The following is a 19,685-nucleotide window of genomic DNA, read 5'->3' on the forward strand; positions in this document are numbered from 1 at the left end:
TGGCTTACCTTCTAACATCAGCAATAACACAAGGATACGCTGGAAGATTATTCTGCCATAAGAAAAGATGAAATGCTGCCCTTTGTGACAACATGGACGGATCTTGAGATTATCATGCTAAGCGAAATGAGTCAGAAAAAGTCGAGAACCACCTGATTTCATTCATATGTGCAATATAAAACTGAAAGCAACAAACAAACAAGACAAACAAAGAAACAAAAACTCATAGACACAGAAAACATTTTAACGGTTACCAGAGGGTAAGGGGGGCAAAGGGTGGTAGAAGAGGGTAAAGGGGCTTAAATGTATGCTGACAGAAAGAGAAGCGACTTTGGGTGGTGATCACATAATGCAATATAAAGATGATACATTATAGAATTGTACACTTGAAACTTACATAATATTATTAACCAATTCACCCCAATAAATTTAATAAAGATTCTTTCTAAAAAAAGGAATAAGACAAGGATATCTACTACTGTAGCTTCTATTCAACACTGTACTAGAGGTCCTGGTTAGGGCAGTTAGGCAATTAAACAAATAAAAGGCATACAGATTGGAAAAGAAAGAAGTAAAACAATCTCTACTTGCAGATAGTATAATCTTGTGTATAGAAAATCCTAAGGACTCCACTAAAAAACTACTAGAATAAACAAGCTCTGCAAAGTTGTAAGATACAAGATCAAAATTAAAAAATCAGTTGTTTCTACACACCAGCAATGAAAAATCCATAAACAAAGTTAAGAAAACAATTTTACTTATAATAGCATAAAAAAGATTTAAACTCTAAGGAATAAATTTTTAAAAAGTGCAAGACACGTACACTGAAAATTCCAAAACATTGTTGAAAGAAATTAAAGGCTTAAACAATGCAAAGACATCTTATGTTCATGAATTGAAACACTTAATACTTAAAGATGGTGATACTCCCCAAATTTGTCTTCAGGATTCAAAACAATCCCTATCAAAATCCCAGCTGGCTTTTTATTTTTTCAAAAATTAACAAGCTGATCCTAAAATTTATATGGAAATGCACGAGACCCAGAATAGCCAAAAGAACCTTGAAAAACAAAAACAAAGTAGAAAGGCTATACTCACCAATTTCAAACTTGCTATAAAACTACAGTAATCAAGGCAGTGTGGTACTGACAGAAGGACAGACAGATAGATCAATGGAACAGAGAGTCCAGAAATGCAGTTACATTTATGACCAAATGATTTTGACAATGGTACCAAAACAATCCAACAGGGAAAGTATAGTCTTTTCAACAAATGGTGCTGGACAACTAGATACCCACGTGCAACAGGAATGAAAGACTCCTTCCTAGCACCATATGCAAAAATTAACCCCAATAGATCATAAACATAAATGTGTAAGAGCTAAAACTATAAAACTCTTTGAAGAAAACATAAGAGTAAATCCACAGGAGGATTTAGGGTTAGGTGATGGTTTCTTAGACACCAAAAGCACAAGCAACAAAAGAAAAAACATAAATTGGACCACGTCAAAATGGAAAACTTTTGTGCTTCAAAGGACACCATCAAAAGAGTAAAAAGACAACTCACAGAATTGAGAAACCATCTGTAAATCATATATCTAATAAGGGACTTGCATCAGAAAATATAAAGAATTCTTACAACTCAATAATAAAAATACATGGTGATGGAAGGAAAACTGACTCTGGGTGGTGAACACACAATGTGATATATAGATGATGTATTACAGAATTGTACACCTGAAACCTATGTAATTTTACTAACCACTGTTACCCCCAATAAACTTTAATTAAAATAATAATAATAATAATAGTAAAAAGACAAATAACCCAATTTTAAAATGGGTAAAGGATATGAATAGACATCGCTCCAAAAAAGATACAAAAATGGCCAAGAAGCACAAGATGCTCAACCATCATTAGACTCTGGGAAAATGCAAATCAAAACCACAATGAGATAACACTTCATACTCATTAGCATAACTAAAATAAAAAAGACAGCTAACAACAAGTATTAGCAAGGATGTGAGGAATTGGAAACTTCACACATAATTGGTGGGAATATAATGGTGCAGTCACTTTGGAAAACAGTCTAGCAGTTCCTCAAAGGTTAAACATAGTTAGCATATGACCCAGTGATTTCCACTCCTAGATATATAGCCAAAATAAATGATACCCCATGTCCACTCACAAGCTTGTACATGAATGTTCATAATATTATTCGGCTATTCATAATAGCCAAAAAATGGAAAGAAACCAAATGTCCATCAAATAATGAATGAATTAATGTGGTGTATCCATAAAATGAAACATTTTTTGGCAATTAAAAGAAATAATACTGATACGTACTACAATATAACATGGATGAAAGTTATGCTAAGTGAAAGAAGCCAGTCACAAAAGACCACCATATATTATGATTCCACTGACTTCAAATGTCCAGAATAGGCAAAGAGAGAAAGAAAATTGACTAGTTACTGCCTAGGGCTGGGGCGTGACTGCTAGTGGGTACGGTTTTTTATTGGGGTGATGAAAATGTACTAAAATTGTGCTGACAGTTGTACCACTGTGTGAGAATAAAAACCACTGCATTGGTCAAATTGCATGATATGTAAATTATATTTCAATAAAGCTTTTTTTAAAAGTATAGGCCACACCATATTTATGTTCCCATATTTTTATATTCTTATCTTTTTCAGACCCAGAGTATAAAACTTTGTTTGCCTTATCTCTACTACCCAAAGATAAGCTCTAAGAAAGAAGCTGTACTCCACTAAAGTCATTTTGTATTTCCCAAAGAACCTTGGCCAAATGTCAATGTCATGCTTGTTAGAACTGTAAAGTATTTCCACTGCCAGAAAAAGATAACTTCTTTTTTTGTTTTAACTTATATAACTGAGACAAATGCCAAAACAAAAAACAAAAAGCAAAATCCTGTGCCTGCCACAACTCAGCTTTTCTCCTATCAGTTATTCTACGTTGCTTCTCAAAGATATAGCCTAGAAGCACAAAAAATTTAGTGGGTCTTTTTTTTAGCCAATACATTTTTTTCAGGCAAAGAGAACTGAAAGGAAAACATCAGAGCTATGTTTCACCTAGGCATGGAAGGCTAACCGCCAAAAAGACCTATGTTCCACTGTAGCCAACCGCATTAACATCTATTTCTAATGCTTTGCATTTAAATCTGCTCTAGACTATCACAGAAATGCTGCAAGAAAGTCTCAGCCACACTGCAGAAACTTTTCCAGCATGCAATTGTGCTTCTCCTTTTCCTTAGGCTCAGAGCTCAAGAAAGTTTGCTTTGTTAAAACGACCCCTTAATGATCTCTGACCATATTGTACTGGCTGGCCCCTTACAGTCAAATCTGCATTATATATAAGTGCATTATCAACTCTCCGGAAACTGTACTATGACTCAGAATATACGCTATGATTCAGAATATACGATCTCACCACAAAGTTGGTTATTAGTTTCTTGCAAGAACATTTGGTCTGAGCAGAGGAGCTGCATGTATTGTTCTGTATGTAGAATGTACATATAGAATGCATGCCTGGAAAACTGTAAATCAAATACTCCCCCCACTAGTAGTGCTTTGCCTTCATCTCAAATGATCTTGAATTGAGACGGATGCAAACATTTTCCTCCAATATTTGCATGCTTTTCCCCTACCCTCTTCACAGGTCCTCCCTCCTCCCCTTCATGACTTCATTAGAGACAACTAATAATTATTTGGAAGCATTAAATTTCATGATAAAGCAACCAATCCCTGGAAAATCCTACATAATACAAAGAGTCACCTGATAAGTAATATATCCAATCTCAATTCATTTTGTCCTAGAGTGCAACACTTAACAAATGTCCCTCCATCTAACTTCCATCAAAGGCGGCCTTTAAAATACCAACAACTATTTTCACTTCTTTATTAGCTCAGTTTTTATTATCAAACAAAATTCCCAACCCAACTCTGTTGACTGATACATAGATGTGAAGAGAAGGCTTTTCACAAGGCTGCTTAGAATATGGGTGCACTGTCTAGGAAACACACCCAAGAAATAAATCAGTGAGATTTAAAGAGAGTTTAAGGGTCAGATATATATGAAAAGCATTTTAATATAAAATACTATAGTTAGTGTACCATCAAAAGTTACTAGTTGGTTCAACTAAATTATAGTGCTATAAGATTCTAAATATGACACTTTCTCCATAAGAAACTTCTTGCTCTATATGGCTTTAGAAAGCAAAGCAGTGATTAACAGCAGTAACAAATTTAGGCTTTAAATTTAATCTGAATTTAAAAAATTTTTTTAATTTAAAAAAACAAGAATCTAAAAGAAACATCTTCCTCTTCATTTAAAACAATACTTAGATGAAAAAGATAAGGGCCTCGCTGCTGTGCAATGCCTCTGCAAAAATAGCACTGAAGTGCACCCACGCTCACAGCAGCAGTCTTCACAACAGCAGAAAGGTGGAAGGAACCCAACTGACCATTGATGAATACATGGATAAACAAAATGTGGTATACATATTTAACAGATTATTCAACCTTAAAAAGGAAAGAAATTCTGCTAAACCATGGATGAGCCTCGACGACATTATACTAAGTGAAATAAGCAGTCACAGAAGCACAAATATTGTATATGAGTCCACTGATAATGAGGTGACTAGAGTAGTCAAATTCATAGAGATATAAAGCTGGATGGTAGCTGCCAGGGGCTGGGCTGAAGGGGCAATGGGCAGTGAATGATTCACGGGTACAGTTTCACTTCTGCAAGATAAAAAAGTTCTGCAGAAGGTGGTGATGTTTGCACAACAATATAAATATATTGTACTTAATTCCAGGAACTATACACTTAAAAATGGTTTAAGATGGTAAATTTTATGCTATGTATACTTTACCATAATAAAAAACAGCAACAAATATTCATCATTATTATAATAAGTAACACATGGACAACAGTTTATTCCTAGCGAAGCCTAAAATAATGAGATTGGGATTTAATTAGTACTACGTCTGGAAACCAATAAAAAACCAGAGTGATCTTAAAGTTAAGTACTATAAGTTTATGTCATGATTAATCAAGCTTTATTTATAGTACTCAGAACCATGAATGCTTTGATGTATTCATGAGTCCTTAGAGAAAAGAAAAATGTATTCCACTAACATTAAAGATCCCATATTGTTTTCCAAACAGGATCCCTTTCTAGGTCAAGTTCCTCAAGTTGAGTATTAAAATATCTGCAGCTGACATTTCAGCTTATTCAGCCAGCCAATTAGTCACCTTGTAAAGTGAACAATAATTTGAAACAAGTCTTTCTTCAACGCATAAATCAGCTATGCCTCATTCCCCAATGACATCATAGTAAAAGATGGGCGGGGCCTAGGAGACTCCCTTTACATAACTCATGTTCCATCTAGGACAAGCATCATTCTCAATACGGGCAAAATAATTCTGAATTGCCTATTTAGTAATCTAGAAAATTCATAATTATTTTCAAACCAAATCTACTACTTAGAAATATAAATGTACTTCCCTTTACCTACCAGTCGCATTCCTAAAAAGCTAACTATATATAACGTACTCTTAAATTCACAAGAATCCTTTTTTTTTTTTTTAATTGGGGAATTGGGGGATGGGAACAGTGCTGGGGAATTGGGGGAAGGGGAACAGACAAGTTGCTGTCTTTTTGTTCTTCAGTCTAGTTGTGGAGGACGTTGCTTCACTGGCCCAAGTTGGCACCATCATTGCGCTCTTCCCGGGTGAGGCAGATCAGTCACCGGCTTCTGGACAGCCGCTCACTGCGGCTGCTGGCTGCTCATGCTGGCTGCTGGCTACACACGGTAGCCCATGGCAACCCACTGCTACAGGGGCTGCAGCCTACGCCGTCGCCTGCAACTCACAGCAGCCCAGTTCCAGGTTGAGCTGTTGTTCAGCATCTTAGCTGTAGAGGGCAGTGTCACTGGCCCTCATATGTGGGATCCGAACCGGGGCCCTCTGGCATCCCAAGCCAGTTCTTAGCCATCGCGCCACTCGGCTGGCCCAAGAATCCATTTTTAAAGTGAAGATAAATTATTGGTAAGATTCACATTTTAATTAAATTGGAAACTTTGGGTGTTATGCTCATATATGTTCGTATTTTCAACTGTGTCACATGCCTAATACTTTTACATGTCTACATATGCTCCTATAAATAAAATATTCATCATTAATAATTCTGTATAAAAGACTTGTTTTCCCAATTGGATTGTAATATTCTTAGCAGCAGAATAGAGAATATGACTTACACTTCTTTACTATACTTAAAAGTTGCTTGGGGCCTTCTTAAGGCCCAACAACCCAGAAAAAAATTAGGTGATGCCACATCGGTAAAAAGCATATTGGTTATTTGATTTCTAGTAAGAGATATATAAAATAACCTAATAACTTACTTTTATGTTTTTACCAGTGAATATGCAAATCTATTCAATAAATTAAGGGAAAAAATGTAACTAAGCCATAATATAACTAAAGAAAACACTGAGGAATGAAGGAAGATCCAAGAAAGGATGCCTGATAAGGGCAAGAGAGGTTATAGTATGAAAACAATTAAAATAATCTTATACGGCCCAAAACATAAAATGTGTGTATTCAAGAAACTAATCAACTTCCCAGGGCTAGGGAATAGGTATTTAAAAATTTACGAGGCAAAACTGGAATAGCCAACACGGTCTTGAAAAAGAGCAACGCAGAAAGATTATACTCACCAATTTCAAACTTACTACAAAACTACAGTAATCAAGACAGTGTGGTACTAACATAAGGATAGACACATAAATCAATGGAACAGAACTGAGAGTCCAGAAATATACTGTCATGTTTATGGTCAACTGATGCTCAACATTGGTGCCAAGACAATCCAATGGGGAAAGTACAGTCTTTTCAACAAATGGTGCTGGACAACTGGATATCCAGGCGCAAAAGAATAATATTGGATCTCTACCTCATACCACATTGCAAAAATTAATTCCAAATGTATCAAAGACCTAAATGTAAAAGCTAAACTTATAAAACCCTTAGAAGAAAACATAAACATAAATCCATGTGACCTTGTGTTAGGTAACGGTTTCTTAGATATAACATGAAAAGCACAAGCAAAAGAAGAAAAAAATAGATAAATCAGACCACATCAAAATGAAAAACTTTTGTGCTTCAAAGAACATCATTAAGAGAATGAAAAGGCAACCCACAAAATTAAGAAAATCTTTGCAAATCATGTATCTGACACAGGACTGGTATCTAAAATATATAAAGAACTCTTACAACTCAATAATAAAAAAGACAACCCAATTTTTAAAATAAGAATAGGGTTTGAGTAGAGATTTCTCCAAAGATATACAAATGGCCAATAAGCACATGAAATGATTCTCAATAACATTACACATTGGGGAAATGCAAATCAAAACCACAATGAAATACCACTTCATACCCAGAAGGATGGCAATAATCAAAAAGAGGGACAATAGCAAGTGTTGGCATGGACATGAAGAAATTGGAACCTTCATACATTACCGGTATTAGTGGGAATGCAAAATAGTGCAGTCACTTTAGGAAACAATTTAACAGTTCTTCAAAAATTATATGACCCAGAGACTCCACTTCTATGGATATACATACCCAAGAGAAATGAAAATATACATCCACACAAAAACATATACACCAATGTTCACAGGAGTATTATTCATAATAACCAAAAGGTAGAAACAAGCTAAATGCCCATAAACTGATGAATGGGCAAACAAAATATGGCATAACGCATAATATCCATAATGCAATTTATTCAGCTTTAAAAAGGAATAAAGTAGGCCGGCCTAGTGGCTCAGTTGGTTAAGAGTTGGCTTAAGAGCACGAGCTCTGAGCAACAGGGCCGCCAGTTCGACTCCCACATGGGCCGGTGACATTGCACCTGAGCTGAGCTGTTGCTGAGCTGCCAACAGGTGGCAGGATGGCTCAGCTGGTGTAACAACAATGCCTGTTCGATGGTGGGCTACGCCCACCCGCAACTAAGACTGAACTCGGCACCTTGAGCTGAGCTGCCGCTGGATGGCTCAGGGGATAGAGCGTGCACTCTTAACAACAAGGCTACTGATTTGACTCCCGCATGGGATGGTGGCTACACCCACCTGCAGCTAAGATTGAACACAGCACCTTGAGCTTAAAGAGGCCACGAGCTGCCAACAGGAAGCCAGATGGCAACTGGCGCCCTTCACAATGAAGACTGAAGAACAACAACTTGGCTGGTCCCCTTCCCCGATTCCCCAACACTGTTCCCCTCCTCCAACTCCCCAATAAAATCTTTAAAATAAATAATAACAATGAAAAGGAATAAAGTACTGATTCATGCTATAGCATGGATAAACCCTGAATACAGTATGCCAAGTGAAAGAAGTTAGGTACAAAAGTCCACATATTGTGTGATTTCATTTATAGGAAATGTCCAGAATAGGCAAACCCATAGAGAAAGAAGTAGATTAGTACTTGCCAGGGGCTGGGGGGAGGAGGGAGTGGATGGAGAGTGACTGCTAACGGGAGAGAGTCTCTCTTTGGGATGATGAAAATGTTCTGGAATTGGATAGTGGTGACGGTTGCACAACCCTGCAAATACACTAAAGGCCACTGAACTGTACTTTTGATGTGTGAATTACAGCTCTAAAAAAAAATACTTAGAAGGAATGACCCCACTGCTCTCTAAAGATCTAAAATATGGCTAGAGTCCTTCAGCCACATTTCTCAACTTTCACTACTCTGAGAATCTCAGCCAACCCGATTCTTCTTACTCTTAATTAATAACCTCACATTCTACCTCATCAAGGAAATTAAGTACTCTGGGGCTTTCCCATTATATAATTATCCTCTTCCTCCCATATTTCAAAATTTTTCCTGTCTATTATTGGCTCTTTCTGTCTGTCTGTAGCAAGGCTCAAACATATCCCAGACTTAAAAAAGGCCTGTTCCTAATTACATCTCTGAATAACACTTTTGTTTTGTTTTGTTTTGGAAACAGCGAAGATTGATTGTTGATTGATTTTTAGAGTTCACTGTTTGTGTGTTTGTGCCTGACCACTGCCCTATACACCTGAAGCTGAAGTACAATAATACTGAATGTCAACTATATTAAATATATACATATATACATGGTCATGGGCTGTGGAGCACAGGGAAGACAGTCAATGAATACCACTCTTTACCCTTGGCCCTTTTCCTGGAGCTTTGTGGAAGAATATTCATGTACACTCGCTGCCTTCACACTGGCATGCCCACTTATTTCTCAGCTCACTACCAACGCACCAACATTAATTCGTTCAGTCAGTCAAAATTATTCTTCTGAAAATTGCCACTGACTGCTATGATCCCAAATCCACTGAACACAATTCAGTATTATCGTACATGCCCTTCCTGTGACACCTGACAACTGACCATTCATTTTTTGACACATTTCCCCCCCCAGGCTTCCACATTACTTTCTTTCACCTGCTTTTCCTTATGTATTTTCTTAGCCTCTGTGACTTCCTCCTTCCAAATGAAGAACACGCCTTAATTTGGTGTTCTAGCATACTAATGACTCCCAAATCTACCTGTACTCCAGTCCCTTAGTTTCAGACTCATATATACAACAGCCTTCTGGATCCATCTGCCTGGCTGTACTTGAGACACCAAAAACTCAACAAGGCTGTTGAGTTTCGTCTAGGCATGCAGTCTGTCTCATTCATAGTTATAGGTATGGGGCATGGCACATGAGAAGCACTGACTAAATACTGTTGAATGTCCAAGAATAAAATTCATCATTTCCCGCTCCTCCACCCTAAAACCTGCTTCTCCTACACTTCTGATCTCAGTTATCGACACCAGCATTCATTCACTTAGCCACCTAAATCAGACGTTTGCAGTCTTCCTATATTTTCCAAATTTCCTTTGCTTTCATATCACCTGGACACATTCTTGCTGGATGAATCTAGAATGCAAGGCCATAAATGCTCTTTACCCAGCCCATCTCTCAGAAATGTGTCTGCAGCCAGCAAACCTTGAAAAATCGGGTTTTCTTCAGGACAAAGAGCAGGCTTGCTGACTACTTTAAAGCAATGGGGTCCCCAAGCTCAGTGTTCCTCAGATGCAACACAAACCCACTGCTTATGGAGTATCCATCTGCAAGCAGTGGGCTCGTCCACATCCCTCCTGTAGGATGTGCAGGCAAGAGGAACGGCTCACACTGCTGGCTGTACCAGGAGTAGTAAGTCTTCTGACCCATAAGTCCTGTGTCTTCTACCAGCATCCATGAACCAGCAACAAGCTAACTTATTAGCTTGGGGACAGCGTAAAGACACATAGATTTACCTTTTTTTTTTAATTGGGGAACAGTGTGTTTTTCCAGGACCCATTAGCTCCAAGTCAAGCAGTTGTTGCATTGTGGAGGGCGCAGCTCAGTGGCCCATGTGGGGATCTAACCAGCAACTCTGGTGCTATGAGCACTGCGCTCTAACCAACTGAGCTAACCAGCCTCCCCTAATTTACCTTTCTAAGCATCACTCTGACAGAGCCACTGCTCTATTAAAACACCTACAATCACCGTACGCCTCAAACTGTGTTTGAGATCCTTAATTGGTCTGTACCTCACCTAAATAACTTCATATCCCTCTAACTCCCCACAAACCTCTCTGGTTCTATAAGGCCAACTTCTATCACTCTTCCAATCTTCCCTCCCTATACTCTGCTAGCTTGTCCAAGAAAGCACAGAATTTAACACTAGGGTTCTGGAGTTGAACTGCCTAGGTGCCAAGCACCAGTTTCTCCACTTCATAGTTACGTGATTTGGGGCAAGTTGCAAAGCTTGTCTAAATTCCCATTTTCTCATCTGTAAAATGGAGTTACAGTATAAAAGCTTCCTAGCCCTGTTGTGAAGGTTAACTCAAATAATCTAGTTCAGTGCTTGGGATCATGTCAGCATACAGCAACCTGTCAATAACTGTAAATTATACAGATACTTCCTGCTGTCCGAATTCTCACAGCCAACTTCCTTTCTTGCAAACGTCTTGCTAATTCCTACATCCACATTTTGCTAATTCCAACTACTCCTGTTGTGCACCCCAAATGCCATGCCTTCCTCCCTGCCTACTGTCTTCACTCATTCCTCAGCACTCCGAAGGCCCACCCCCATTTGTTCCATTCATAATGCATTGTCACCACTGTATTGTGTACATAGATCCTTATAATTGACTCACCTGTGCATCTCTCACTACCAACAAGACAGTGAGCTCCTTCGGTCAATGATCATGACTTATGCTTCTCATGTATCTTGCACATCTTTGAAAATTATGTAAACTCAGGAATGGAAGATCCCCTTAAAGAGCCTCATGTCCAATATAGTAGTAAAAGCACAGGCTTTAATGGCAAAGAAGGTGAAATTCGGGCTCCAAAATATGGTTTTGTCATTTGGGGGGAGTCACTTAACCTCTCTGAGATCTTGTCAAATAGATATTCTATAACTACCTTTTCCAAAATTTTGTTTGAAGAATAAAATAACTAATAAAACATACCAGGGCTGGCCGAGAGGCTCGTTGGTTAAAAGTTGGCTTGGGACACCAGCTCTGAGCAGCAGGGCTGCCGGTTTGGATCCCACATGGGCCAGTGACACTGCGCCCTCTACAGCTAAGATGGAGCTGGGCTGCCATGAGTCGCCGGCGACGGCGTAGGCTGCAGGGGCTGCAGTGGGCTGCTGTGAGCTACCGTGAGTGGCCGGCAGCTGGCATGAGCTACCGTCAGATGCCGTGAGTGGCCATCCAATGACCAGCAACTGATCTGCTTCAGCGGTGAAGAGCGCAATTCACAATACCAACATGGGAGGAAGCGACTTCCTCCACAACTAGACTGAAGAACAAAAGGACAGCAACTTGTCTGTTCCCTTCCCCCAATTCCCCAATTAAAAAAAAAAATCTTTAAAACGTACCAAATTCTGTAATCTCTCAAAAAGCGGCTATTATTTTTTCTTCAATCAACACGTTTTCAATCAACACCATCTTTCAAAGATATCTACAGCTTCTGAGGATTAAAGCCCAGAACCAATTAAGTCATGGAACTGTGTTCCCACAGACCAGTTAGCTTCACACACTTCCCCTAGATTATACCATTCATCATTTCCAAGTTTGTTTAAGAACATGCTCTGAACACAAGGAGACCTGATCAGCGAGCATAAAGATCAATAATAAATCCATTTCCACTCAATAAACATCTCGATTCATCTGCTTAACGAATAGTTTTGTCAGTGGTTTCTTTCATCTTCAAAACTTAAGAAATAGAAAAGTGAGACATTAGTCATTGTTTTATGGAGGTGGGGGGCAGGGTACAAAAGTAAATGCCAATTCAAAACAAATTTTTTATTTTATTTTATAAACTTGTACTTTCTTCTCCAAAAGCCTCTGGCTCTATGTGTATAAATCCCAATTTCAATCACTGAGTTGACAGTAGAAACAAAGGAATGTTGTAATAGATGTGTGTCTCATTTCTATTAGCACATCAAGCAGATGCTAGTAAAACAAGTATCTTCTGTTTTAGAAAACGTGTCAGAAATTTCCATCCACAGTCATCCTTAACTCCAACATCAGTTCTAAGAAGGCCGAAGAACTACAATTGGCTTCAGGGTCAAAAACACCTTCCTGTTTCAAACAGATTCTCCTGTCTGACCCTACCCCTTCATTTCCTAAGGATTACCTGTTTCTTCACTGACTGCTATGGCCTTCTAAGCTTCCTCCTACATCCTCAGTTTTACCTAGTCTTTTTTTTTTTTTTCAATTACAGCTGATATACAGTAGTATATTAGTTTCAGGTGGACAACACAGTGATTAGACATTTATATAACTTACGAAGTGATCACCCCGATGAGACTAGTACCCACCTAACACCATACAGTTATTACAATATTAACTATATTGCCTATCCTGTTCTTTACATCCCCGTGCCTATTTTTATAACTGCCAATTTGTACTTCTTAATCCCTTCACCTTTTTTCACCCAGCTCCCCAAAGCCCCTCCTCCCATCTGGCAACCATCCGTTTGTTCTCTTTAACTTTGATTCTGTTTTGTTCATTTATTTTGTTTTTGAGATTCCACATGTAAGTGAAATCATGTGGTATTTGTCTTTCTCTAACTTATCTGAAAAGGGGACCCTTGTATGCTGTTAGTGGGGTTGTAAATTGGTGCAGCTAGTACAGAAAACAGTATGGAGGTTCCTCAAAAAATTAAAAATAGAACTAGCATATGACTCAGCGATTCTTCTTCAGGGTATTTATCCGAAGAAATCTAAAACACTAACTTAAAAAGATATATGCACTCCCTAAATTGTAAAAAGCTAAATTAGAGCACATGGACCAGTCACCCTAACCCTAGATTTCTGGGCCTAGCATCAGGGCTTTCCTGCAATTTCGCCCTGCCTTTCTAATCTCATCCTTCCCTAATCAACTTCACAGAACCTACCTTTCTGGCAGGCTAAGCTTGACTCAGTTGCCTAAACTTGCCTAGCTCATTCCCATCTCTGTGCCTTTCCTCCTCAAAGAACTAATGCTGTCCCCTCCCTCCTACCTTGCACTCATTCCAATCATAAGCGCCCTCCTCCAAGTCCAACCAAAGTTCTCCCTCCCCAGAGAAGCCTTCCCTAATCACCTGGCTTCCAGGAAGCTCTCCCTCCTCTGAATTCCTATATGTATTTCCCTATCATTCACCTGGCACTTAATCACTCACCTGACAATCTGCTATAGTGTTTACCTTTTAATCTTATCTTTTCACATGACAGTCATTTCCTCACGAGCATGAACCATAAAGCACACTTTTAAAAAGTGAAAGCTACAATACTAGGCGACACTAAGAATTTTAGGAAATAAAATTCTCCCACCAAGACCAATCTCATTTTTTCATGTTTCTTTCTAGCCCTTGCCCATTCCTGTTTACATTTTTATATGATAATAATCCTAAGAGTAGACTGAATAGTGGCAGATGACCACAATAGAGTTACGCATACCATTTTACATTCTGCTTTTACTTCTAACATAGAAAACAGTCTTCCTTGTTAAATGGTTTTAATTGTCATCATTTTTAATAGCTGTATAACAGTCTTTCCACTGAGATACTAGACAGTGGTTTACTTAAGCACTGACTTCTACTAGATATCACATTCTGCTTTGTGTCTTTCACTGCACCAAGTACTATAAAATGCAAAGTAAACCTGAGAAATGCCTGTTGAAATAAATGTATTGTCCACACTTCTTAACACCTGCAATAACCCATTTCACTCCTTTTCTCTCTAGCTAAATTTCTAGTGTAATTTCTGGGTTTACCACCTATAGGTAGATAGCAAAGGTGTTTTCCAAACACTTTTTATACAGATGTATTTATTTTGGTAGTTTATCTTATATATATTTAAACACGGGAAGCCCCTTGAGGAAAGGCCATAAGATCCCATAATATCTAATATAAGCTAGACACCTGGCAGGCACTTGATAAAAATTAAATATTTTTTAAACCACCTAAAGTTACAAAACATCAAATTCCTGAACAGGAGAGTGTCATTGATCTTCCTAGTACCATCATTTATGCTTGTAAAACTTACAGCTCATTTAATAATTAGATTAATTAATAATGTATGAATGGGTGTTCTTTACAGTATATTGAAGAACACAAACAGAGTTACCTGGTGAGTTATGCAAGTCTGAAAGATAACATGAAAGACAAGCAGTATTTGCAAACAGAACTTCAAGAGCTCATGACAAAACAAGTTTACCCCTTTTCCTTTGGCTTAAGTTCATATTTCAGAAGAACAAAAGTAAAATTAGAACTATGTAAAATTACATATGCATGTGAACACAAAGTAGAATGGAAATAAGAAAATGAGAGTGTGAACTGTCAAAATGGAAGGATGTCAGAGACATTTTCCTTTTTAATTTTTGTTTGTTTTGTTAGTATAATGTTAAAATACATAACAAGAGAAACATTCCTGACAAAAGCATATTCATTAGCCATTACATCTCGTGCTTTTATTGAATTAGGGCCTAATGCTTAATGTTCAAATAATATTTCTAAGACCCACATATAATTTAGCAAAAAAGACTGAAACACTCTTACTTCCATGTAAAATAATAAACCAACTACCTACCTGAACACCTAAGCACGGTCAGTGACTGAACCACATGAAGAACGTCATGGTACACTAGAAGCTTCTTGCAAATTTCAGATTTTCCTCAAAAAGTAGCTAATGTGAGTCCAAAAATCAGAGTCTATATAGTAAAACTACATCATCCTACTAACCCATTCCCATTCTTATTTGTGAAGAGTGATTTCCGACGTTGATTTCCACACTGACATGCTAAGAGAGAAACAATTATGACTAAAAGTTTACTATCTGTCATAATTCTATACTATTATTTAATACATTAATTTTTCTAAAAGTAATAATTGGTCAAAGTAATATGACTCTTTTCAAAACTACTGAAAATGAATATGGTTTTGTTTTAGCCTTTTTAAACAAACTTCTAGATAGAGGTTTAAATATCACTGGCTTTTAGAACTTCACTACGGTGTATTCCATAATAACCTCTAGATTTATGTAAATGACTACTTCCTAACAAAATAGAAATAGAACCAATTTTAATTATCTGTGGTAATCCCTGAAAAAATAAGTCAGTGCGCATTCAGGAAATATAAGGCTAGGTAAGAGATGGCACTAAATGAATGAGGCAGTGCACCACAAATAATGTACTTCTATTTATAGGGTAATTGATCTATGTGTAAACCTTAATTTTAAAATGGGTTCAGCCAAAGGAACAGCTAACATCAATTCCATAGCTAAAATTATTATTCTATACACCCATCAAAACTCTGACACTGACAATGATTACAATCTAGTTAATGACAATTTATAAAAAGGACAGTACTTCCCCCTCAAAACCTGAAACCCACAGGGGAGGGGAAGAGGGGCTATAGGTCTGTTGTGGTGGTTGGTTAGCTGCCTCTTTCTAGTACTGACATTTCCAAGTTTTTTTATGAAAAAGAAATTTTAAGAATGTGCTATGATAATCCTTTCAGAATCAAATCCCAGATCAGTTGTGTTTTATGTGGCTTGGTTTTTTAGGTTTTTCCTAATTTACTGTGATGGTAATAAACTTAAGGTGAATTTAAATAAAGATGCCTGAACACTGAACAGAAGCTTTGGAAAACTTTCAGAGTTCCTCTAAATTCTTTCATTTTGTCAGAGCACGGAACTAGTGAGGCAAAGACCGAAGTAGTTTAAGTTCTTAGGGAAAAACTCTTCTGTGTCACCTGATAGCCTTAAGCTGACCTAGTAGGGACAGAAGGAATCACCAACTCCAAACAGTAGTTCTAATTCCAAGAAAAGAGAGAAACCAACTCCCAAGAGAAGCACAAACCAACAAAGCATATGTCAACTGGTTGATCTGTATATCTTACTAAATACAAAAAGCCAGCAAAGAAAAGGAAAACTGGAAAACAACTCATAATTTCTACGTAACTTAACACTTGATTATGGACAAAGAAGTGGCAAACACGATTTAGAACATGATTTTGGAATTTACAAATGATTCTGATTAGTTACGAGTCTTGTCAAATGAAAAGTCATCTCCTGGGATTATAACAGTGAGCCCAATAATATAACCTTCGACAGAAAGTGTTTTCAAATATATTATCTCATTTAAAGAAACCTGCCCAGTAGTTAAGCATTACAGCCAACCCCCGGCCCACCTCCTCTTCGGACTTCTAGTTGGGGTTCTCTTCACTCCATTTCACTGCCTCTTAAAAAGGATTTAAAACATACCGGGTTTATCTGCTTTCTCTACCCTCCCTGCAGAAGACAGAGAATGTCTGAAAGATACAATTTCACAAGAATCTTGGCACTTAAACTATTTATTGTTGAGAGATGACGAATATGACTTCAAGCAAAAACAAAACTTTCTCAACAGTCGAAAGAAGCGGGGGGTATGGGACATCTCTTTTACAGAACTTCAAAGTATTTACAACGCCTTACGACCGTCCAGGTTAAAGGAATATAAAGTGAAATAGCCAAGACAAGGAAGTTTTTTGCACTTGAATACTTTCTCAGGAGGAGTAAACCAAATTCCCTGCCATTTTTCCTGCCGCAAGGCACCAAAGTGCAGGTTTGGGGCGATCCGGACACAGACTTGGGTCCTCGGGGGACCCTAGCTGTCTCGGCCAGGCCGGAGGGGTGAGGACCCAAGGGGCGGGGGCCGCACTGACAGCTGGCGAGGAGACAGCGGGAACGCGGCGAGACACGGGCCAAGGGGCAACAGTGAGGGAAGGAGGAAGCGAGGCGAGGGACAAGGGCGCCCTCCTGGAAGGGCAGGGGAAGAGAGAGGGATTGAGGGCGAAAGGGCGCCGGGGCGGGGCGGCCGCGCCGGCGGAAGGGGCAGCGGACCGAGACGTGGGGCCCGTGGCGCCCCGGGACACTGTGCGGGCGAGGGGAGGGGCGTCCCGTGCAGGCGGGGCGGGCGCAGGGGAAAAGGTTTTGGGGTGCGCGGGCCGCCCTCCCGCCCGCATACGGACTCCAGGGGCTGCGCGGCCGGCCCCCACACGGCGGCCGCCGCGAAGGGAAGGGCGCACCAGGCACCTGCCGCCTCCGCCGCGGTGGCCCCAGACGGGCTCGGCTCTCACCTCTTCGGTTCATGGGCCGGATCCGGACGGCCACTTTCACTTTGGAGTCGCCCATCCTGCCGCCGCCGAGACTCTCGTTCGGCTTCCGTCTGCAGCGGCCACCGGGCAACTCTTTGGGGCTGACCGGGCAGGAGGGGGCTGCGGGCGGGAGGGGCGGAGCCTGTAGAGGGGGCGGGGCCTGTAGGGGCGGGGCCGGCGCGTCCCCGCTGCTTGACGGGACTTGTAGTTCCTGGAGGGGTGGTGAGCAGTGCGGCGACTGAGGGGCTCTGGCAGGAGAATTCAGTGTTTGGTTGTCTTCTCAGGACCTTGTAAATGCCCCCTTTGCTTTCACATCATTCTTATTCTCATAAGCTGTCGATGAGCTGGTACCACGCTCACTTGAGAACAAACAGTTGAATAATTGGCACGGAAACCCTGCAACCTCCTCAGACTCATTTCCTGCCAACTTAGGGTTTGGTCCCGGGATCAAATGATTGCCTCTGCCTAGATTGCTTTCCTCACCTTGTTTTCCGACATCATTCTTCAAGACAAGTCAAAAGTTACCTCCTCTGGAAGTCTTCATAGATCCACAAGTTGACCCTATACCACTCCATCGCCTGCCCACCTTTCATTCTAGACCTTGGTCTCTGTAACCAGTCTGGGTTCAAATCCCGCCTCAGCACTTTCCAGCTGTGTGGCCACTGGAAAACGATTTGACCACTCTGTGCTTGTCTTTTCAAATGTAAAGTAAAGACCATAAGAATGACTACTTTATAGGGTTGTTGTGAGGTTTACTTGAGTTCATATACCGTAAGCTCTTAAAAACTCCCTGGCGTGTAGCAAGTGCTCAGTAAATGTTAGTCATTATTTTTGCTGTGTTATAGCGTTCGTTGATGCTGCAACTGTTTATGTCTCTCGTATCATGTATTTTTTTAAACCATATCTTACTTATATGTGTAGCCTAGCCTGTAATAGAGACCCAGTAAACATTTATTGTATCAATGAATCAATCAATGAAGCTCTTTATTAAGCTGTTAAAGAAAAAAACAAACAAAAAAATACCACAGGCCCCAAGTGGCTTCGCTCATGCTAAAAATCCCGTGACACCAAAACTAGATTTAATACCTGATCGAATTGCCATTTCAACCTCTCCCAGGAATATAATCTTAATCAACCAGTATGGAATTTTCTAACAAGCACCAGTAACCTGTCATATAGGCCCTCTCTATCTCCCATAGAAAGAAGAGACAATCTACATAGTAAAAACCTGTCCCAGTTCTTTTCTTTCCCTAATAGCTCCTTTGCCTCACCCTTCTTCCTATAAAATCCTTCCATTTTGTACAACTCCACCCAGTGCCCTTCTGATTGCTAGATGGGATGCTGCCCAATTCATGAATCGCATAATAAAGCCAATTAGATCTTCAAATTTACTCCACTGAATTTTGTTTTCTAACAAAGCCCTAACAGAGACTGCTAACTGGTGGCCTGTAGACAAGATCTGGCCTGCAAATATGTTCTGTTTGACCCAACAGTATTCACCAGCACATGAAAATCAAGAAATGTTTACATGCAATATTGGGCCTACATTATCTATTGGAAGTATAGATTGGAGCTGAGGAGTAGTGACCACCTTTATAAGAGGCAGGTCTCTCCCATTCACCATAGCCCTCCTCCAGTCTGCTTTACCACTCACGTGTCTAGATCCCAGGGATTTATGATACCTGCTTGTATATGTTTACATGATAGTACAGAACTCAGAACCATTTTACAGATGAGTAAACACAGAAAGCTGGCAAGACTTGCGCTTTTACCAACCATCCTGTTGAAAGAGCTTCAATACAAGCAGAGTTGTCAAAAAGGTTAATAACACGTTTAAGAGGTATGTAACTCTGGGCCTGCCGGGTGGCTCAGTTGGTTAGAGCACGTGGTACATGCTCTTAACAATAAGGTTGCCTGTTCTACTCCCGCATGGGAGGGTGGGCTGTGACACACCACCCCCACCCCCATCCC

At 39.6% G+C, this 19,685-nt stretch overlaps 1 protein-coding gene across 2 annotated transcripts in view; it reads right to left on the reverse strand.

Annotated features, from left to right (window-relative positions):
* The window catches only part of KIF13B (kinesin family member 13B), a 197,431-nt gene extending 179,598 nt beyond the window's left edge, over positions 1-17,833 (reverse strand). For both annotated transcript variants that reach the window (XM_019636150.1, XM_019636149.1), the window contains exon 1: positions 17,697-17,833. In XM_019636150.1, the coding sequence (XP_019491695.1) occupies positions 17,697-17,751 (55 nt within the window). In that variant the 5' untranslated portion in view covers positions 17,752-17,833. The remainder of the gene's footprint in view (positions 1-17,696) is intronic.
* Positions 17,834-19,685: the final 1,852 nt, after the last annotated feature.

This window comes from Hipposideros armiger, unplaced genomic scaffold (genome assembly GCF_001890085.2).
Source record: "Hipposideros armiger isolate ML-2016 unplaced genomic scaffold, ASM189008v1 scaffold_27, whole genome shotgun sequence".
NCBI lineage: Eukaryota > Metazoa > Chordata > Mammalia > Chiroptera > Hipposideridae > Hipposideros > Hipposideros armiger.